At 43.8% G+C, this 23,181-nt stretch overlaps 1 protein-coding gene across 3 annotated transcripts in view; it reads left to right on the forward strand.

Moving 5' to 3' along the window:
- SNX31 (sorting nexin 31) overlaps positions 1-23,181 on the forward strand; it is a 69,331-nt gene that overhangs the window by 36,982 nt on the left and 9,168 nt on the right. For all 3 annotated transcript variants that reach the window (XM_073330433.1, XM_073330432.1, XM_073330431.1), the window contains 4 exons: positions 11,832-11,942; positions 15,180-15,270; positions 18,473-18,560; positions 22,754-22,823. In XM_073330433.1, the coding sequence (XP_073186534.1) occupies positions 11,832-11,942; positions 15,180-15,270; positions 18,473-18,560; positions 22,754-22,823 (360 nt within the window). The remainder of the gene's footprint in view (positions 1-11,831; positions 11,943-15,179; positions 15,271-18,472; positions 18,561-22,753; positions 22,824-23,181) is intronic.

Raw genomic sequence — 23,181 nt, forward strand, 5'->3', positions numbered from 1 at the left:
CCATTTTACAGGGGGAAACTGAGGCACAGGGGTGATGTGACCTGTGCAAGGTCAGCCTCCAAACTGGTAATAAATCTGGGAGAAAACCTCAAGTCTCTTGACTTAATCCAGTGCACTTTCCTCTAGTCTATTAAAACAGATAATGCACCCCATACACTAGCCCTTGTGGTGTCTGAGGTGTGTTTTGTTTTGTTTTTTTTATTTTTTTTTTAATACCAAAGACATCTTCGTTTATGGTACCCTTAAATTTTCAATGTTTAGCTAATTTTTGTATTGAAGATACAGTAGCTGAATGTGGATGGAGGGGAACCTGGAGATCAACAGCGGGGCAGGGAAAAGTTGGTAATTCTGATTCAGGAAGGTGGGCAACAGTTTAGGTGTTGGGCAGTTTGGAGGTAGCTGAATCTTCTGATGCAAGAGGGGATGCCGCTCCTCTTTCCCTCACCCTCCTGGACAGGTGACTGGACATTGTGGGTGAGATCCTGTGCTTAGCCTGCAAGAGGCATAGCACCAACCTCTCCACCCAGGTGGAGCAGGGCTAAGGTAGCTTTAGGCCACTTTTTCACCCACCTGATCCTGGGCCACTGCAGGGGCTGGAGTGACCACTAGTGTTATTTAGACAGCTCTGTCTAAATTAATGGCAGCCTATTCCTGCCATTCAGTCTTCATTAAAAATTGCTAGTGATGGCGAATTCACCACAGCTCTTGGTAAGTTGTTCCAATGGTTAATTATCCTTTACAGTTTAATAATAATAATTAATAAAAAAGCCTTATTTCCAGTCTGAATTTGTTTAGCTTCAACTTCTAGCCATTGGCTTGTGTTATCTTTTTGTCTGCTAGACTGAAGAGCCCGTTATCTAATGCTTGTTCCCCGTGTAGATAGTTATAAACTGTAATCAAGTCACCCCTTAACTTTTTCAAGAAGCTGAATCTATTTAGCATAAAGAGAGTCTGACACTATCAGGCATGTTTTGTAATCTTTTAATCATTCTCCTGGTTCTTCTCTGAACCCCCTCCAATTTATCAACATCCTTCTTGAATTGTGAACACCAGAATTAGACATTCTGTTCCTGCAGCGGTCATATCAGTGGGAGGAAAAAAATCATCCTTACTCCTACTCAATGTTCTCATTTGTACATCCAAGGAGCACATTAACCCTTTTGGCCATGGCATTGTACTGGAAGCTGGTGTTCAGCTGATTTTTTCACCATGGCCGCCACATCAGAGCTGCTGCTTCCTGGAATGGAGTACCCCATCCTGTAAGTACGGCCTAAATTCTTTGTTCCTGGATGTATGACTTTATATTTAGCCATATTGAAATGCACATTTGCTTGTGCAGCTTACCAAGTGCCGGAGACCAGGACATGGGCAGTCAGGCCTAGTGGTTGGAACAGGAGTCCAAAGTCAGGAATCAGAGCCATGGGCTCAGAGCTGGGTTACCTGGAATGAGGCAAGGCTGGGGCCAAGGCAAGAGCTATCACTAGTGTGGACAAATGCTTTGAGAAGCCACTGCAGAGCTGCTGCCGCTGGGGTTAAGAGCCAGTCTGCTGACTCTTCCAGCCAATCAGGCCACCTACTACAGGCCAGCTGTGCGTGTTAGGTTGCTTGCAGACTGGCTCTGCTGCAAGCCCTGATTCCTTACACCAAGTGGTCCATATCACTCTGTCCTCTTCTTTACTTACCATTGCTGCAATCTTTGTGTCACTTGCAAACTTTATCAGTGATGATTTTAATTTCTTCCGGGTCATTAATAAAGATATTAAATAGAATCATAAAATATCAGGGTTGGAAGGGACCTCAGGAGGTCATCTAGTCCAACCCCCTGCTCAAAGCAGGACCAATCCCCCAACTAAATCATCCCAGCCAGGGCTTTGTCAAGCCTGACCTTAAAAACTTCTAAGGAAGGAGATTCCATCACCTCCCTAGGTAACGCATTCCAGTGTTTCACCACCCTCCTAGTGAAAAAGTTTTTCCTAATATCCAATCTAAACCTCCCCCACTGCAACTTGAGACCATTACTCCTTGTTCTGTCATCAGCTACCACTGAGAACAGTCTAGATCCATCCTCTTTGGAACCCCCTTTCAGGTAGTTGAAAGCAGCTATCAAATCCCCCCTCATTCTTCTCTTCCGCAGCCTGAACAATCCCAGTTCCCTCAGCCTCTCCTCATAAGTCATGTGTTCCAATCCCCTAATCATTTTTGTTGCCCTTCGCTGGACGTTTTCCAATTTTTTCACATCCTTCTTGTAGTGTGGGGCCCAAAACTGGACACAATACTCCAGATGAGGCCTCACTAATGTCAAATAGAGGGAAACGATCACATCCCTCAATCCACTGGCAATGCCCCTACTTATACATCCCGAAATGCCATTGGCCTTCTTGGCAACAAGGGCACACTGTTGACTCATATCCAGCTTCTCATCCACTGTAACCCCTAGGTCCTTTTCTGCAGAACTGCTGCCGAGCCATTTGGTCCCTAGTCTGTAGCGATGCATGGGATTCTTCCGTCCTAAGTGCAGGACTCTGCACTTGTCCTTGTTGAACCTCATCAGATTTCTTTTGGCCCAGCCTTGTGGCCCAAACCTCCTCAGTTTTCTTTTGACCCAATAGGTCCCTCTGTATCCTATCCCTACCCTCCAGTGTATCTACCTCTCCTCCCAGTTTAGTGTCATCTGCAAACTTGCTGAGGGTGCCATCCACGCCATCCTCCAGATCATTTATGAAGATATTGAACAAAACCGGCCCAAGGACCGACCCTTGGGGCACTTCACTTGATACCGGCTGCCAACTAGACATGGAGCCATTGATCACTACCTGTTGAGCCTGACAATCTAGCCAACTTTCTATCCACCTTATAGTCCATCCATCCAGCCCATACTTCTTTAACTTGCTGGCAAGAATACTGTGGGAGACCGTGTCAAAAGCTTTGCTAAAGTCAAGGAACAACACGTCCACTGCTTTCCCCTCATCCACAGAGCCAGTTATCTCATCATAGAAGGCAATTAGATTAATCAGGTATGACTTGCCCTTGGTGAATCCATGCTGACTGTTCCTGATCACTTTCCTCTCCTCTAAGTGCTTCAGAATTGATTCCTTGAGGACCTGCTCCATGATTTTTCCAGGGACTGAGGTGAGGCTGACTGGCCTGTAGTTCCCAGGATCATCCTCCTTCCCTTTTTTAAAGATGGGCACTACATTAGCCTTTTTCCAGTCGTCCGGGACTTCCCCCGATGGCCATGAGTTTTCAAAGATAATGGCCAATGGCTCTGCAGTCACATCCGCCAACTTCTTTAGCACTCTCAGATGCAGCACATCCGGCCCCATGGACTTGTGCACGTCCAGCTTTTCTAAATAGTCCCAAACCACTTCTTTCTCCACAGAGGGCTGGTCACCTTTTCCCCATGCTGTGCTGCCCAGTGCAATAGTCTGGGAGCTGATCTTGTTGGTGAAGACAGAGGCAAAAAAAACATTGAGTACATTCTTTTTCCACATCCTCTGTCACTAGGTTGCCTCCCTCATTCAGTATGGGGCCCACACTTTCCTTGACTTTCTTCTTGTTGCTAACATATCTGAAGAAACCCTTCTTGTTACTCTTAACATCTCTTGCCAGCTGCAACTAAATAGCGTAGGCTCATTAATTAAATGATAGAAGCAAGGTTATCTTTGACCTTTGTGTAAACACATTTGCCACCGCCGGTGCTCCAGCAACTACTCATCACCTTACCCCTTCTCCTGAGGATTCTCCCCCTCTTTTCCAGGGCCCCACTGCGTTGTGGGACATGAGACTGAACTGCATGGTGGAGTCCAGATCACTCCCATCATTGGCACCCAGAGGGAAACACAAGAGAAAGAAAGGGAAACCATTTGTCCAGTGACAAAATAAAAAACAAAAAGAAAATGAAGAACCAAAAAAAGGCAAAATAAAACTCTCAAAAACCTACTGAAAATTAAATGAAAATAACTAAAAATCTTCTCTCTCTCTTCAAGCACCATCACCCCGTGGAGGCGCGACTCTGCATAATGATGCAGCAGCAGCTTTTGGGGAGGGGCCATTGGTATTGGTAGCATGAGGTTGTCGTTGGGCCCAGTTCTGGACCCTCTCCATGTAAGCACTGCTCATGCACTTCAGAACCAATCTAGATGGGCGATGGGCAGAAAAAAATGCAGGGAGATCTGCAGCAATTCACAGGTCTTGCGAAGCTCGCGGGGAGTCTTCTGTGTGTGAATGCAGTGCTCACCAAAACAGGACGCCGAGTATGGATGCTTGATTTACACCATTGTAACTTGCTCAGGTGTAATCCCACCGGTTCAAGTTGGAATGATACATTTTCTAATGTAGATTCGGCTTTAGTGCTCAACCACACTGGATGCAACTGGTGGCATCCAAAACATCCACTCTTGTCTACACTAGCAAGTTTTGTCGCCAAAAACTGGCTTTTGGCGACAAAACAGCAAGAGCATACACACTGCAATGTGACTTTTTTCGAACCCCCCTCTACTTTTGGTGACAAAACATTTCCAGTCTTGCAAGAGACTTTTTTGTCTTTTCCCCTCCCTTTATTGTCAACAAACATGCAGTGTAGACACCACAGGTTTTATTTTTCTCTATTTTATTGGCCTCCAGAAAGTATCCCACAATTCCCATGCTGCCAATCTGGTCAGTGGTTTGAACTCCGTTGCCCTGCAACCAACCCGCCACTCCCCCTTGCAAGCCCCGGGAATTTTAAATCTCATTTCCTGCTGGCTGGCTTCCCAGAGGAGCTTCCCAGGTGAGCTCGGTTGGCTATCACACCAAATGCGCTCCCGCTTGGACCACCGCTGAGTTGTTGGATCTGATCAGTATATGGGAAGAGGAGTTTGTTCAGCCACAACTGCAAGTGACCTGGAAGAATCGGGACACATATGGGCAAATTTCTTGAGGCTTGTGCAAAAAGGGCTATGATCGGGACACGCAGCAGTGCAAAGCGAAGATAAAGGAGCAGAGGCAGGCGTACCATAAGGCATGGGAGGTGACCGATCACTCCGGTGATGCACCTAAGATGTGCCGCTTCTATAAGGAGCTGAATGCTATCCTCTTTGGTGACCCCACCTCCATCGCTGATAGCCCCGTGGATACTTCGCAGGCAGCAGAAAGGGGGGTAACCCACAGGCTGAAATTCTGGATGAAGATGTCGAGCTAGAAGAGGATGTGGCGCTCCCAGCGGGGTTGCCCAGTGGGGCAGGCAGCCAGAAACTTTTCTCCACTCCAGAAATGCTCAACGGGGAGCAGGAAGCAGATGAGATGCCGGGTAAGTTGCTGTGGCTTGTGTAGGGAATCAAAAAGTGGGAGGCAGGTAGTGTTTTCTGTGAGCTGGACATTGCCCTGTGTAGCTAATCTGCATGGCCAAGCAGGGTGTTGATAGACATTGAGACCTGCAGGAAATCCTCCAGAGAGAGGCTCTGGAAAGTTTCAAGGAGGTACTTGTTAATCCTCTGCTGCAGATTCCAAGGGATTGCAGCCTTGTTACTTGACCCATTGTAGGAAACTGGACCATGCCATTTAGCAGTCACTGGAGCTGGGACCAAAGCAGCACATGGCTGAGCTGCATATAGACCAGGGTGAAAGCCACAATCATTCAGCAGCTGTGCCCTGGTTTCTCTGGTCACCCGCAGCAGCAAGATGTCAGCCAGCAGGTTGGCCGCCTGTGGAAAAAGTTTGGGATAATTTTTGGAATGAATTCCCTGCAAAGCTTCCCTGTAAGCTGTGACCTTTTTGTCTGTACGCACAACCGCCTTCCCCCCCGGCTCCCAACACCCCCCATAATTGGGGTGCTTGTGGAGCTGTGTGCCTGCCTAGAGTCATAGATTCATAGATACTAAGGTCAGAAGGGACCATTATGATCATCTAGTCTGACCTCCTGCACAAGGGCAGGCCACAGAATCTCACCCACCCACTCCTGCGAAAAACCTCTCACCCATGTCTGAGCTATTGAAGTCCTCAAATCGTGGTTTAAAGACTTCAAGGAGCAGAGAATCCTCCAGCAAGTGACCCATGCCCCATGCTACAGAGGAAGGCGAAAAAGAGTCTCAGAGGGAAAGTGATTTCTACCAGCAAAATGCCCTTTTTTACTAAAATGTTTCAATCATTTGCTGGAATGTAACAATCCCTCTTCTGTTCAGTACAGCCCTTGAAGAATACGCCATGCACCCCTGCAGACTGGCTTTGGCAGATAAGAAAAAAAACCCTAGGTGCAACAAAGAAGACATGTTCCGGGAGGTGCTACAGCGCGATGAGAGACAGACCAGGGAATGGAAAGAGTGCTGGAAGCCGAAAGGCAGGAGAGAAAGGAGAGTGCTGCTTTTGCTAGGCAAGCAACAGAGCGGATGATAGAAGTTATGGAGGATCACACAGAGATGCTCAAGTCTTTGATACAGCTGCAGACTGAGCAGATCCGTGGTCGACCTCCACTGCAGCACATGCAGATGCACAATTCTTTGCCAACCCCACTCCCCTCTATGCCCACACATTCCTTTTCACTTCACAGCCCTCCGGAGCCTCCCCATCACTCCACCCCCTCTCACAGCTTGCACAATGATAGCTGGAGCTACACACCGTTGTGAGGCTTTACCCTTCTTAACAATAAATAAAGGCTAAGGTATTTAATGGTACAGCATTTTTATTTTGAAGCATATAGCAATCAGTCCTCTCTCGGGAACAGGCTTCTAAAGCATTGTGTTGCATGGATCTTGGGCCCCAAAATTGTACGTGGATGCACTAGGGAAGCAACTCCAAAGCAGACATGTGTTACTGCCACTCATTGTCAAAGTGGTTCCTTAAAGCCTCTCTGATGTTAATAGCAGCCCTTTGGGCTCCTCTGACAGCCCTAGCATCTGGCTGTTCAACAAAACTTGCTAGTGTAGACAAGCACTCTGAATCATAATGGCGATAACTTAACGTTTCATTGAGATGAATGCGATAGTTCATCCTTTGAGGTGTTTAAGGCTGTCTGTTAGCAGACTCTGAAAGACAACACTGCCTGGGTTTGCATTTGTTTCACAGTGTGGAAGTTTTCTTCTCTAATACATGGCTAGAAGCTTGAATTATCTTTTTAATTAAATAGCTTATTTTTAGGGCTGTCAAGCGATTAAAAATTAATTGTGATTGTGTGATTCAACAATAATAGAATACCATTTATTCAAATATTTTTAGATGTTTTCTACATTTTCAAATATATTTCAATTACAACACAGAATACAAAGTATACAATGGTCACTTCATATTTTTTATTATAAATATTTGTACTGTAAAAATAAAAGAAATAGTATTTTTCAATTAACTTAATACAAGTATCGTAGTGCAATCTCTTTATCATGAAAGTTGAACTTACAAATGTAGAATTATGTCCAAAAAACTGTTTTATTTTTGAATGCAGTTAATGTAAAACTTTAGCGCCTACAAGTCCACTTAGTCCTACTTCAGCTAATTACTCAGACAAACAAGTTTGGTTACAAGTTGCAGGAGATAATGCTGCCCACTTCTTGTTTACAATGTCACCTGAAAGTGAGAACAGATGTTCACATTGCACTGTTGTAGCTGGCGTCACAAGATATTTACGTGCCAGATGCAGTAAAGATTCATATGTCCCTTCATGCTTCAACCACCATTCTAGAGGACATGTGTCCATGCTGAGGACAGGTTCTGCTCAATAATGATCCAAAGCAGTGCAGACTGACGCATGTTCATTTCATCATCTGAGTCAGATGTTACCAGCAGAAGGTTGATTTTCTTTTTTGGTGGTTCGGATTCTTTAGTTTCCGTATCTGAGTGTTGCTCTTTTAAGACTTCTGAAAGCATGCTCCACACCTTGTCCCTCTCAGATTTTGAACGGCACTTCAGATTCTTAAACCTTGGGTCGAGTGCTGTAGTGGTTTTTTAGAAATCTCACATTGGTATCTTCTTTGCGTTATGTCAAATCTGCCGTGAAAGTTCTTAAAATGAACTTGTGCTGGATCATCATCCGAGACCTGTTATAACATGAAATATATGGCAGAATACGGGTAAAACAGAACAGGTGACATACAATACTCCCCCAAGGAGTTCAGACACCAATTTAATTAATGCATTATTTTTTTAACAAGCATCATCAGCATGGAAGCATGTCCTCTGGAATGGTGGCCCCAGCATGAAGAGGCATATGAATGTTTAGGATATCTGGCGCATGAATACCTTATAACACCGACTACAAAAGTGCCATGCAAAGGTCTGTTCTCACTTTCAGGTGACATTGTAAATAAGAAGCAGGCAGCGGTATCTCCCGTAAGTGTAAACAAACTTGTTTGTCTTAGCGATTGGCTGAACAAGAAGTAGGACTGAGTGGACTTTTAGGCTCTAAAGTTTTACGTTTTGTTTTTGAGTGCAGTTTATGTAACAAAAATCTACATTTGTAAGTTACACTCTCATGATAGAGATTGCACTAGCACTTGTATGAGGTGAATTGAAAAATACTGTTTTTGTTTATCACTCTTAGAGTGCAAATATCTGTAATAAAAATAATATAAAGTGAGCACTGTACACTTTGTATTCTGCATTGCAGGAAAAATCAATATATTTGAAAATGTAAAAAAAAAATCCGAAAATATTTAATAAATTTTAATTGGTATTCTATTGTTTAATAGTGTGGTTAATCATGGTTATTTTTTTTAACCACGATTAATTTTTTTGAGTTAATCCCGTGAGTTAACTGTGATTAATTGACAGTCCTACTTATTTTTGCTACTTAACTCTGCCAATCTGCATTTATTCTCCAGCTGTGGAATTTCAGTAGGTGCAGGGCTCTGGTTATAATACGCATGAATAGAGGGATTGAAATTGAGCACAGGAACATAGGAGTAGTGTGTTCCTGGATTCTTTCTGAACAAGGAAACCTTGCTGAATAGTCTCTCTGTTTTGTCACTCTTTGTTGGTTCACCTCTGCCCTTCACTAAGTCTGGACCCTCCTTTGCTTTTCACCCGCATGAGCATATCTGGTGTTTTGATCATGCACATTTTCTGCTCTCCAAATGAACTCTATTGGTGTCCTGAGTCAATGGCTAAGACAGCTTTGGAACCCTGAGCTACTGTTGGTTTTATCCCTATGCCCTAGCATGCTGAGAGCATCCTGGGTTTTTTATTTATCTTATATTTTGATGTTATTCTCTTCCAACAGTTCCTGTTTTAAAAGTATTTTTACTATGACATATTGGCAGTGTTTCAAGATGAAAAATGAGCTTCAGAAGAAAAGATGATATAGGTCTGGAATCTATTATATGTATCTTAAAACTAGGAAGCTCTCCAAACGGTGAATCTTGCCCTGTACCTGGCTAGCTCTTGTCTGAGCAAGTGCGTTTCAAGCAGGCCCAGTGAAGGAATGAAGTATGTAGGAATGTTTGCTGGCTGCTCACATACTTTCGCTTGTCCAATTACTTGCGTAAATTAAATGGCTGCAGTGTGAGCTTCCTTAAAATTGCATAAGCAAGTACGTCAGTGCAAGCATGTCCTTTAGGGATCCAGTCTAGGCTGTGGAAAGCCACCATATTGTGGTACCCAAGTATAACACCATAGATCTCAGTATGCTTAAAACCCAGTTTAATTCTGTGGTGTAGATAATACTGAATAGTGTTTTATCCACACTCCATGATCTGAACCGCACCAGGTGTTCAGCATTGCTTGGGAGCCTGGTTCAGTTCTGCCTACACTACAGGACCACGCTGTGTTTTAATCAAGTCAGGCGCTCCTGTTTTGTAACTGGGTCACACAGTGTGGTTGTGTTGCCAATATGTAGCCAGTTGATTTTGACTATACTTGTGATTGGATATTAAAAATGTTCGAGACCAAATAACTACTCTCAACCAATTGTCTAAATTCAGAATAATACAGTACAAAAAGGAGACACATACCCTCCTTCCAGGAAGCAATTCTTATCTCACAGCATGTTCACCATACATAGTAGGTGTGCTTTGGAAATATGCAGTTAAACTAGTTATATTTATAGTGTGGTTTTAGAAGTTACAAAACTCTCTATTTCTCACTAAAATCCAACCCACCAGTTTGTAACAGTTCCTTAACTTGCCATTTTGTTCTGTACTTCTTTTATCTCTGTTTTGGATATTACATTTCAAACCAGTTGCCCATGAAGGTCCCTGTACTAGGACAGAGAACAAATGTATCTTGACTTTTGACAGATTTCATATCAGCTAGAGCCAAAGCTGACTTCAGCTTTGCAAAGTGTTAGGGATATTTAGCAAAGGGGAACAGAATTGTGGGGAGAGCTTAATACATTCAATTAACATAACCTCACAAAACTTATATATTATGTTACCACCATGGACATTATACCCATTAATGTAGCGTATACTACACCTACCATATATGTGTAGGCTAACAGTTTGCTTTACACAGTGTAGGCAGGATATTAAACTGCCCATGTTGGTGTTGGAACTTGGGGTGCTGCTACACGTCCTGGCTTGAGGTGGTTTCCGTCATATACATTGCTAACGGTTTGGGTCAATGGCTCTCAGCAACCCCACTATACAAATTGTTCTAGCACCCCTGCCCGTAGTCCTATTTAACAGGTCCTTATACATCCTCCTCATTCGGATAAGTGACCTCATAGTTCTTTTCTCAGGCAGATTTGGGCTGTATTTTCATGGGTTTTCTTTATTGTATACCTCAGCTCGCATTTTACATATATGTAAAATTTACATATATGTTTACAGTTGTATAGTCTGAGCAGTACTGTATTGCCTATTTCTTTGGTGCTACATTTGTCTCCATTAGAAAAGATTAAATCCAAATCAACCCCTGTCCTATTGGTCACAGTGGCAAACTATGTAAAACAAAGCAGGAAGACAGAAGGCTGAAAGGATATGGCTACACTAGAGAGCTTTCGGCGGCGTAGCTGCACCGATGCAGAGCACTCTCCCGCCAACTTAATTAATCTACCCCCAACAAGTGGCGGCAGCCATGTCTTCAGGAGAAGCTTTTCCGCCGACATAGCGCTGTTCATACCAGCATGTAGGTCGGTGTAACTTGTCGGTTGGGGATGGCTAATTCACACCCCAGGCGACGTAACTCATGTCGACTTAAGCTGTAGTGTAGCCATAGCCAAAACTTGCTGTCTGCCCTTCTCCATGATCAGCTGAAGACCCCAAACTGCAGAGAGATGCTGCAACCTTGGAGGAAGCCTTCCTATTCTTGGCAAGATCACACTGGAAATAGTGTCAGCTCAGAAGGAAAATGAACTGTAACACTAAATCCCTGGAATTTCCCAGGGAAAGGATAATTCTTCTAAACACACAGGGCCTGTCTTGGGTTTCGGCTTTATAGTACAAGAGTGGGAATCCATCAATACAGTACTTTCCCTTCCCTCCTACAGACCCTTAGGCCGTGTCAACACTATGGGGGTTGTAATGGCACAACTATAGTGCTGCATGTATGTCGCTGTAGCACTGCAGTGTAGACGCTTCCTACAATGACAGAAGGGGTTTTGCTGTCTCTGTGTAAGAAATCCACCTTGCTAAGCAGCAGTAGCTGGGTTGATAGAAGAATTCTTCTGCCCACTGAGCTGCGTCTATGCTGGGGGCTTGGTTGGCTTAATTGTGGTGCTGAAGGTGTGAATTTTTCACACCTCTGAGTGATGTAGCTGGGTCAATCTAAATTTAAAGTGTAGACTAGGCCTCCATCATGCTCTAGTGTCTCTCCCCGTAATCCAGTTAATTTCTCTAAAGTAAACTGGGAAGCAGAGCACCAGCACCTTCAGTAGGGCTCTAATAAGGAGAGCAGCAATAAAACATATTCATATTTCACTTTAACAGGATACATTTAAGATCCAGACACAGAGAGCCTCTCTGGATGTTTACCTGGCTGATGGAAGGAATGTTAGGCTTGATATCCAGACATCGGACACTGCTGAAAGAGTACTAGAGGTAATGGGTTTCTAAATGGAATACTGCTGAAACTTGTAAATTTAAGGAAAAGTGTGTGAAGAGTTGAGATGCTTTCCCTCATATTTTAGCAGGACATTGGCAAAAATGCCTATTTGAGGGAATATGTGAAAAAAACGTACACTTGGCATTGTTTACTAATTCTGTAGATAAGTTTCTTAAAGTTTTTATATTAATCAGTTTTTTTTTTCCTCTGCCCCTAACCTCACCCACTCAACATCCCTGCAGGTCTTTTCATCTCCAAAGGCAGTTGTTTTGGCCCTGTGGACAGGAGGCCATCTAAGATGATTAGAGAATTGGTGTTTTGTTTTTGAAAAAGCTTGTTCAGGCCAAATCTGCATAAACATTGTGTTGCCAGCCAGTGTTTTACATTTGGCTTAAATATAGTTTAAGACTGTTGGTGTGCTAACACACCTATTGTTACTATCCTAGCACATAGGAGCTCTAGTTATGGATCTGGACCCCATTGTGCCTGGCGCTGTACAGACACAGAACAAAAGGAACAGAGGTTCCTGCCTCTCTAGTAGGAGTCTACAATCTACATATGTCGCTGACCAATGCCCACTCTTTTTTTTTTCCTGGTGCTCCCTCTTTCTATCCGTCTTGTATCTACCTGTTGTCCATAGTAAGTATGTAGACCTTTTAGGATAAAGAGTTCTCTTTTTGTTCAGTGCCTAGCACAATGGGGCTGAGGTGTCTAGATTTTGCCACCATACCACTAGTAAATAGTTACAAGTTTGGTCTTGCACACGCTAGCAGCCAAACTTTGTTTAAACAGAGAGAGTCTGAACTGGATTGTAACATCTTTTTTTTTTTAAATTCAAGATGACAATAGGCCTGCTATAGATAGGGTGGCTTGGGTTGCTGGCCTGTAATCTTTTTTTCTCTTCTTGGTAACAGAAGCCAAACTACTGCCATCTGCCTGATTTCTATTTTCTCATCCCCTTCACATTGTGAGCTTCATCCTCCAACATTCTCTAGCCAGAGATGGAGAGTGTGTAACAATATGGATGGTACTTCCCCAGTAGCCACTGTCGCTGCTGCAGGGGACACAGAGAGCCAGACTGCGTGAGGTTGGTGAGCAGTTGTACACCAGTACTCCCATTGACCTCAGTGGGATTATTTGTGCACGTAACTGCTCACCATCCTGAGCAAAGAATTCATGCAGTCTGGCTTTCAGGTGCTACTCTGTCTAATGAAGTCTCTCCACCATCTTCGCCACACATATTATCATTGCCTCTAATATCCCTGTTCATCATGGGTCCAAGAATTGAGAGCACGAAATCTCTTCTCCAAGCAAAGTCCCTGATATAGCACAGAGAACTGCCCAAATACTGGCCAGATCATGTTTCTTAAGTAAAGCACTCTGCAGCTGAGCAGCTGCTTTGCCTTGTGTAAAGATTTCTCTCACTTTAGTTTCTTTTCATTAACAGCTAGTTTGGCCCAGTGGTTCAGCCTGGCCACACAACACCATTCTAGCAGTTCTGTATCATGTGAGTGAAATGAATTCCACACTGCCTCCTACAATGATTTCCCCTACCCCTTTGAACAGCATCATGTTCAAGTTTGTTAAGCCTCTTTCTACCTCTGGAGCTTTTCACTGCTGAGTTGCCAAAAAAAAAAGGCGAACAAGAAAATCAGTTAATCCAGAAAGCACATACCCTTCAGATTTATATCAACATGACGGTAGCTTCCTGCTTTGTCACTGGCATCTTCAATCCCATCTCTCCATAAAAATATCTTGCTATCTAAGCACTCGTGCTTATTGTTCTGATGCCCTTGTCTGTCCTGTTTAAGGGCCAGATCCTCTTCAGGCTGGTGCCACTCTTTCTGCGATAGTACTTTGGGTACACTTCACAATAAAGTGCCATGTACACTTACGTCACTATAGGCAAACAGCAATGATTCTGATAATTCATTGACACTGTAAATGCTGCCTGTTCTTTGGTTCCCTTTAGCGTGGGACAGGCTTAGGGGCATGTGTGAGCTTTCCTCATTATATATTTGTCTCACCACATTCCCCCAGTAGCTTCCCAATTACTAGTATACAGTCCACAGCGGTTTGGAGTAATGTATACTGGGGTATGCCTTGATCCAAGAATTAGAAAATTAAGCTCAATACTGACTGAGTGTTTCACATTGGGTATCTCTGAGAAGTGTGTTGAATAGAAGCAGGTGCTTCATTTGGATCACTGTGAGATGCTGTACTAAGTGATGAGTTTCTGACACTCTGTAGTGCCACCTTGCAATTTCAGGTAGCAAGTTAATGGGATTTTGGTTCAAGAACATGTGAGGTGAAAGTTAGTCCTGGTCAGGGTCTTTTTTGCCTGGCCCTCTGAACATTTATTCTAGTGCTCTAAATGAGGATTGGGGGAAGTGATTTTATGCTCCAGCTGTCTCTCAACTGGAAGTGTTTGCGGAATTGGTACCTTCTAAAGGCACTCTGAAAACTTGTACTTCCACCTTGTGTTCAGACCAAACAAGTCCTGCTTCTCCCACTGTAATTCTTACGCCAACTCACACACCCAGCAACTGGACTATGGAGAAATTGTTTTCCTGGTGAAAGCTTTTCCATGTCCTTGCCTCTCCACAGTTGCATCTCAATGACTTCCTGATCAAATGGGCTGCTCATAAGTAAAAGGGACACCTTTTTTTACTCTTTTCCCTGTGAGTCCAGGAGGTTCTGTGGTACCCATCGAGTGCGGGAATGGTGGGGGTAGGCTTTGGCAGCTTTAAGTTAAGCTCTGATTTCCAATGCCTGAAGCAGAAAATAGGCAGAGTGGAGTGTTTTCAGCTCCTCTTCCATCCTACACTTTCCATTCCTCTCCCTGCCCCACCCCTTCCTCGTCACATGTCCTGCACTTGAGGTTGGGGGGCAGGGCTGGCACAGGGCTGTTCCTACATTCTTTGCCAGTGGAGCTGGGGGCTGTTCCCCCTTTAAGGCCCCTTTATGCCACCCAAATGATGTAAAGGGGCCATAGCAAAACGGAATCTGCTTCTAAGAGTCAAGCTGGGTAGGTCTTTCTTTCTCATGTGTTGCCATTAGCAAGACTGTGGAGGGTTGAAATTTAGATCTTAACAGCTGCTTCTGCCTAGAGGGATAAAGGAACAGTTTAAAAAAAACAATTTTGAAGCTGCATTAATGGCCAGTGACCAGACCTTGTATAAATTCATGTTCGGATGTATAGGTGACCTTCTTTTTCATTCTTTGTTTTTAAGGTGGTCTCATACAAGATGGGGCTGTCAAGAGAATTAATAGGATATTTTAGCTTATTTTTTATTCAAGATCACAGCAATGGAGTTCTCTCTGGTAAGCCATATGCAGTATGTGTCACATAACGCACCCTTGGGTGGGTCATTGCCAGTGGGGATCGGACCTCTGGATCTAAAAGCATGAATCTATGATGCTTGAGCTAAAAGACCCATTTCTGTTAGCTCAAAGACTGGAAGTTCATCAATCTCTATATGTAGCCCAGCAATCATGAGGGGCACAGAGGATCACAGGTGGGTTGGGATTATCTATAGCATAGTGGACTTTGCCTATAAGCACAGTTTGCATTGCATTTAATTTATAAGGCATATAGTAACTTGGTAACTATTGTGTGGGTTGTTTTGGTAAATATTGAGCGAGGTTGGCTTTATTTCAGGCTTCTCTGCATATGGTTATACTTTGAAATAAAAACTGTTTATATAATCTCAAACTCAGATCTGAACAGTTGGAAGATTTCCCCATCTATCCCCTTTGTAAAATGAAGTCCCTAATTTGCTTTTGTTTATGCCCTCATATTCCACTCTTTCACTTTTTAATTGATAAACATAGAAAGGTCATAACAGTGATGGAACTAGATGTGCCCTAAATCTAGGGTGTGATTCTCTGTGCTCACAAAATGTAGAAGTCTCTTGGAGTACTGTGTTTTTTTGTCCAATATGGGTTGGTGATACATATATGCCTTCTACCCCTCCCTCCATTTGGGCAGCTGTAATCTAGTGGACCGAACCCAGGACTGGGACTCAAATCTGGGTTGAAATCTTGGCCCCATTGAAGTAAGTGGTGAAACTCTTGTTGACTTCAGTGGGGTCAGGATTTCACCCTTGAATTTGATACCTGACTCTGTTAGTGATTCTGTGTGGCCTTGGACAAGTCACTTAACCTCTCTCTGCCTCAGTTTTCCAGACTGCAAAATAGTGATGATGATACTCTCCTGGAAGTATTTTCAGGTCCATAGACAAAAAAAGTGCTGTAGAAGTACCTTTTACAGTGATCTAGATTTTATTTTTTTAAAAATATATGTAAAATTAAGGCTGAAAGATTTCTGGGTGTTAGGGTCATGACAGGTATTCAATCCCTTGATGGATTTGTAGTGCAACTATCGCTGCTAAGATTCACTACATATGGTTATTTTATTTATCATTTCTCTGTCTTAACTAGGTCTTGCTTTTATGGATGTGGAAGGATGAATGTGATGCTGAATGTGGAATCCCCAGCTTTTACTACATGAGTAGTAGCTGAAAGTCTGTGCTATTGCATGTGTGGCAGTTGGGCCAAGTAACCGATCTTCCCTCATACAACCAATGAAACTGTTGCATGCAAATTAGCTGTAGAGTTAGGGTGGTGATTTGTCTAATTACCTCTGATATTACAATGATCTAGGACTCTTGACACAATATGAGGTCCCTGGAATAGATGATGTTTTATAAAGTCATATTCAAAATTACTAAATATAAAAATATTTGTTGTGTATATATTTGTTATGGTGATAGAAACCCCTCATCACCAGCCCAGAGGCTGCACCCTCAGCCGGAGCCCTCACTCCCCCCGTGCCCCAACCTCCTGCCCCAGCCCTGATCACCCTTCCACCCTCTGAATCCCTCAGTCCCAGTCTAGAACACACTCCTGCACCCCAAACCCCTCATCCCCCAGCTTGGAGCCCTAACCCCCCCACACACACCCTACCGTCCATGCCCCAGCCCAGAGCTCCCTCCCACACCCTGAACTCCTCGTTTCTGGCCCCACCGTGGAGCCTGCACCCTCAGCCAGAGCCCTCACCTGCTCCCGTACCCCAACCCCAATTTTGGGAGCATTCATGGCCCGGTGTACAATTTCCATAGCCAGATGTGGCCCTTGGGCCAAAAAGTTTTCCCAACCCTAGCCTGGAGTGTTCAGAATATGTGCTGATGCACGAGGAGGCTGTTTGTAGCTGGGCTCTGAGGAGATCTGTCTGCAAGAAACTCCTAAAGCAAAAGGTTTTGTATTCCTAGAATAAACAATGTTTATACCGAAAAGCAGAGCCTTTCGATTAAGGGTGTAACAATGGCATGGAGACACGCCTTACTGTTTCACTAGTGTAATTCATAAAGTCCAAGTGGCTGAGAACTTAAAAATTGGACAGTAACAGACCACACATACCAACCTGTTGACATTCTGAACAAAAATTGCTCTCAGCCAGGCTTGTAGTTGTTTCCATTGCTTCACACTGACTCAGCAGAAGTTCTAGGCTTCAATGTGAGACACAGCCAGAGGCAATCCTGGAATCTTACACTTAACTATAAAACACATCTAGGTAAGATGTGTTTTATAGTTATTTATTTATATCCTATTTGCCATATTCAGAAATGAACTTCTCTAAATTGTGTTGTAGTATAAAAATACATAGCATATTGGAATACATTTTCCACATATTGCAATTTTATTTACTTTAAAACTTTATAAAAATGGACATATTGAGTTATCCAAGTATGTGTACAAACTGCTTACATATGTGCACACACACACGCGCGCACACACACACGTACGTCAATCAGTGGTGGACGATAAAACCTGCCAAGCTGCAGCATAACCCCCAGAGTCAAACCACCTTAAGGAAACACCTAAATACTCTCATGCTTAAAGTTACACATGTTTAATTATGTTGCTGAGTTGGGGACTAAGCACAGGAGTAAGCACTTGCAGGATCAGGCCCTTAATTTTATGTTTGGAAAACTTATTGAAAGCAGTCACCTCTAAGGTGACTTGTATTCCTTATTGCACCTTAGTCATAGTGTGTTTGTCTTCTGTTTCATTCAAGCAATGAATAACTTAAAGAGCCACAACCCTATTAGTGTATATCCGAATCACAAAACATTTCTTTTGCCTCCCATATTTGCAGCTGCCCCGTAAGTGCTCAGCATTATTTGAGATTACTAACTTAAATCTCCTTTCCTGGATTTCTCAGTTTAGTGCTCCTTACTTGCGCTCCTTGCATTAATATAAAGTAGAATAAGGAGACACTAATATATTGCTCCTTAAAGATTAGGTAAAGGGGTTGGGGTGGGGAGTGTCTAAACAACATGACTGTCACTTACCATTTTTTATAATTTGTTTTTGTGATGTCCTCTTTCTTTTATATAACATGTGTTGAATTGGAGCACTTACTGAAATACTAAAATAGCCGTTCTGCTGCTTCAGTGGGGTTTCAACCAACCAGGCTTATTTGTCTCTTCTTTTTTTTTTTTCCCACCCACCCTGCCCCCAGTGGTGAAAAAAGTGGCAGAATTTGAACTTCCCTACGTGAGTCTTCAGAGTATGAAAGAGTCAGACTGTACGATTGGGATCAGAAAATGGTGAGCTGGAAGCTGAAGAGAAATTTGGAAGATTAAATTAAATTTATAAATGTACTAGAGAAGAGAATCCTCACAACTTAAATTCTGTGTGTTTGGCCTGAAAGCCTAACATATAAAGCTGATTTTTTTTTTTTAAGGAATATAATGGTTCCTAACTGCTGGTCTCTGGACCGCTCAGTATAATTTTGGAACTGAGCAGTGTATATGGTCATAGAATCATAGAATATCAGGGTTGGAAGGGACCCCAGAAGGTCATCTAGTCCAACCCCCTGCTCAAAGCAGGACCAATTCCCAGTTAAATCATCCCAGCCAGGGCTTTGTCAAGCCTGACCTTTAAAAACCTCTAAGGAAGGAGATTCTACCACCTCCCTAGGTAACACATTCCAGTGTTTCACCACCCTCCTAGTGAAAAAGTTTTTCCTAATATCCAATCTAAACCTCCCCTACTGCAACTTGAGACCATTACTCCTCGTTCTGTCATCTGCTACCATTGAGAACAGTCTAGAGCCATCCTCTTTGAAACCCCCTTTCAGGTAGTTGAAAGCAGCTATCAAATCCCCCCTCATTCTTCTCTTCTGCAGACTAAACAATCCCAGCTCCCTCAGCCTCTCCTCATAAGTCATGTGTTCTAGACCCCTAATCATTTTTATTGCCCTTCGCTGGACTCTCTCCAATTTATCCACATCCTTCTTGTAGTGGGGGCCCAAAACTGGACACAGTACTCCAGATGAGGCCTCACCAATGTCGAATAGAGGGGGACGATCACGTCCCTCGATCTGCTCGCTATGCCCCTACTTATACATCCCAAAATGCCATTGGCCTTCTTGGCAACAAGGGCACACTGCTGACTCATATCCAGCTTCTCGTCCACTGTCACCCCTAGGTCCTTTTCCGCAGAACTGCTGCCTAGCCATTCGGCCCCTAGTCTGTAGCGGTGCATTGGATTCTTCCGTCCTAAGTGCAGGACCCTGCACTTATCCTTATTGAACCTCATCAGATTTCTTTTGGCCCAATCCTCCAATTTGTCTAGGTCCTTCTGTATCCTATCCCTCCCCTCCAGTGTATCTACCACTCCTCCCAGTTTAGTATCATCCGCAAATTTGCTGAGAGTGCAATCTACACCATCCTCCAGATCATTTATGAAGATATTGAACAAAACCGGCCCCAGGACCGACCCCTGGGGCACTCCACTTGACACCGGCTGCCAACTAGACATGGAGCCATTGGTCACTACCCATTGAGCCCGACAATCTAGCCAGCTTTCTACCCACCTTATAGTGCATTCATCCAGCCCATACTTCCTTAACTTGCTGACAAGAATACTGTGGGAGACCGTGTCAAAAGCTTTGCTAAAGTCAAGAAACAATACATCCACTGGTTTCCCTTCATCCACAGAACCAGTAATCTCATCATAAAAGGCGATTAGATTAGTCAGGCATGACCTTCCCTTGGTGAATCCATGCTGGCTGTTCCTGATCACTTTCCTCTCATGCAAGTGCTTCAGGATTGATTCTTTGAGGACCTGCTCCATTATTTTTCCAGGGACTGAGGTGAGGCTGACTGGCCTGTAGTTCCCAGGATCCTCCTTCTTCCCTTTTTTAAAGATTGGCACTACATTAGCCTTTTTCCAGTCATCCGGGACTTCCCCCGTTCGCCACGAGTTTTCAAAGATAATGGCCAATGGCTCTGCAATCACAGCCGCCAATTCCTTCAGCACTCTCGGATGCAACTAGTCCGGCCCCATGGACTTGTGCACGTCCAGCTTTTCTAAATAGTCCCTAACCACCTCTATCTCCACAGAGGGCTGGCCATCTCTTCCCCATTTTGTGTGCCCAGCGCAGCAGTCTGGGAGCTGACCTTGTTAGTGAAGACAGAGGCAAAAAAAGCATTGAGTACATAAGCTTTTTCCACATCCTCTGTCACTAGGTTGCCTCCCTCATTCAGTAAGGGGCCCACACTTTCCTTGGCTTTCTTCTTGTTGCCAGCATACCTGAAGAAACCCTTCTTGTTACTCTTGACATCTCTTGCTAGCTGCAGCTCCAGGTGCGATTTGGCCCTCCTGATATCATTCCTACATGCCCGAGCAATATTTTTATACTCTTCCCTGGTCATATGTCCAACCTTCCACTTCTTGTAAGCTTCTTTTTTCTGTTTAAGATCCGCTAGGATTTCACCATTAAGCCAAGCTGGTCGCCTGCCATATTTACTATTCTTTCGACTCATCGGGATGGTTTGTCCCTGTAACCTCAACAGGGATTCCTTGAAATACAGCCAGCTCTCCTGGACTCCTTTCCCCTTCATGTTAGTCCCCCAGGGGATCCTGGCCATCCGTTCCCTGAGGGAGTCGAAGTCTGCTTTCCTGAAGTCCAGGGTCCGTATCCTGCTGCTTACCTTTCTTCCCTGCGTCAGGATCCTGAACTCAACCAACTCATGGTCACTGCCTCCCAGATTCCCATCCACTTTTGCTTCCCCCACTAATTCTACCCAGTTTGTGAGCAGCAGGTCAAGAAAAGCGCCCCCCCTAGTTAGCTCCTCTAGCACTTGTGCCAGGAAATTGTCCCCTACGCTTTCCAAAAACTTCCTGGATTGTCTATGCACTGCTGTATTGCTCTCCCAGCAGATATTAGGAAAATTAAAGTCACCGATGAGACTTTAACAGTTGTTGATGGAATGTTCACTACTGCGATCAGCCAATTACTCTTGAACACTTTCAAAATCTATAGATTCAGGTGTGTTCTGTGGTTTGTTGGGTGTTAGTTTTTTTTTCCAAAGCCACCAGTAAAGGAAACCTTTTATACTTATTTTCTTTGCTTTAGTTAATGTTTGTTTTTGTTTTGTTTTGTTTTTATATGAGGCATTGTATCTTCTAAAAGAAAAATGGGAGGGGCGGGGGTTCTGAGCTGCAAGTTGCAGTGTGTGCAGGAGATAGAGGGGTTGTTTTTGGAGATTTTCTTTAAAGATCTCATTGATAAATATTAGATCACAAAAGACCTGAATTATAGCAGTGCCATTATGCTTAAGTGTCTGTCACTAAGCTATATAAAAATACTTTCAGACACTTGTAACTTGTCAATTTTAAATTTAACTGGACTGAAGCTTGGCATACCTAAGCCCTTCTGTTAAGTTCTCCAGTTTATAAGGGCTTACCTACGTGGGGAAATTTAGTAGCAGAACTATACCAGCAGGGCCGTCCTTACCCATATGCAAACTATGCAGCTGCGTAGGGCACCAGGATATTTGGGGCACCAAATTTTCTGGTGCCCTGTGTAGCTGTGTGCCGCCCCAGCCCCTGTTCTACCTCTTCCCATCCCGCCCCAGCCCCGCCTCTTTCCACCCATGCTCTGCCTCAGCCCCACCCCCACTCCCTTGAGGAATGCAGCAGGGCTGGACCTGCACTCACCGGCAGCAGGAAGTGCAGCAACCTGGCTCCAGCCGCACCGGCAGCGAGTGCTGGTGGGTGGTTTCCCCCCAAGCCAGCCCTGCCCCCCCCCGTGGAGGCCTGGACCCCCCCCCCCGCAGAGCCCTGGGGCCAGCCCCCCCGCTCCCCTCCCCTCTCCCGCAGAGGCTGCCTCCCCGCCATGTGCGGGGGGAGGCTGCGTAGGGCCCCAGAATTGCTAGGGACGGCCCTGTATACCAGTACAGTTATACTGCTATAACTTCCTGTGTGGACACTTTTATTCCAGTCTGAGTGCCTTTTTGTGGTTTAGCGTATGTGTATTTGGAAGTAGCGTAAACTAAATCACAAAAAGGCACTCAGACTGGAATAAGTGTGTCCACACAGGAAGTTATAGCAGTATAACTGTACTGGTTTAGTTCTGCCACTAAACTTCCCCATGTAGGTAAGCCCTAGGTTTTAGACACATGCAAGAGAAATATTTAATGGAGTTTTTTAACACTTGGATTCTAAATCATTGTTTTCCATATTACTGTGATAATAGCAGATGAGCAATTTAATTTATTTCATACCGCAGTCTATTTGCTACAATGCTGTAAAGAGTAATTTTTTTACATACTTGACAGATGTGTAATTTCAAAGGTGTGACGTATTGCTGTCTTTTATTACTTCGTGAGTAATAGGATCTTTCTGTGTCTATTACTGTTCGGTTGTACTCCCAAGTGCATATTTATTGCTGAGTGGAAATGCTAATTGTTGTGCTTAGAAATGTAACTTTTAATATTTTTGCATTTGTCAGGTATATGGATCCCTCTCTTGATAACATGTTAATGGACTGTAGAGCTTCAGTGAACTTACTCTATATGCAGGTAACAAAAGAAGAAAACTCCTGATACTTCTAAAAGCTAATTGCCAAAATGTGTCTCCCATTCTAATAATGTACGCACTATGTTTTTAAATAGTGCAAGTTATCTGAATATTAAGTATGGACAGGTACTTCTATCTTGTATTTTTCTTTTTTTTATGATTTAAAAACAAAAGAAATAACTATGGATGAACTTGTTCTATGAGAATTTTTCATGTACAAATAACACTGTCTAGTTTGCAAATTCTGTTTAGTGTAAGTAATTATTCCATGCATAAAGGGGATGTATTTAGATCCTGGTCCGTTTGCTTCTCAATGACAATATACGTCAGTGCTATTGTGTGCTAGTGGTTTAAGGCTGA

This window comes from Lepidochelys kempii, chromosome 2 (assembly GCF_965140265.1).
Source record: "Lepidochelys kempii isolate rLepKem1 chromosome 2, rLepKem1.hap2, whole genome shotgun sequence".
Classification (NCBI taxonomy): Eukaryota; Metazoa; Chordata; order Testudines; family Cheloniidae; genus Lepidochelys; species Lepidochelys kempii.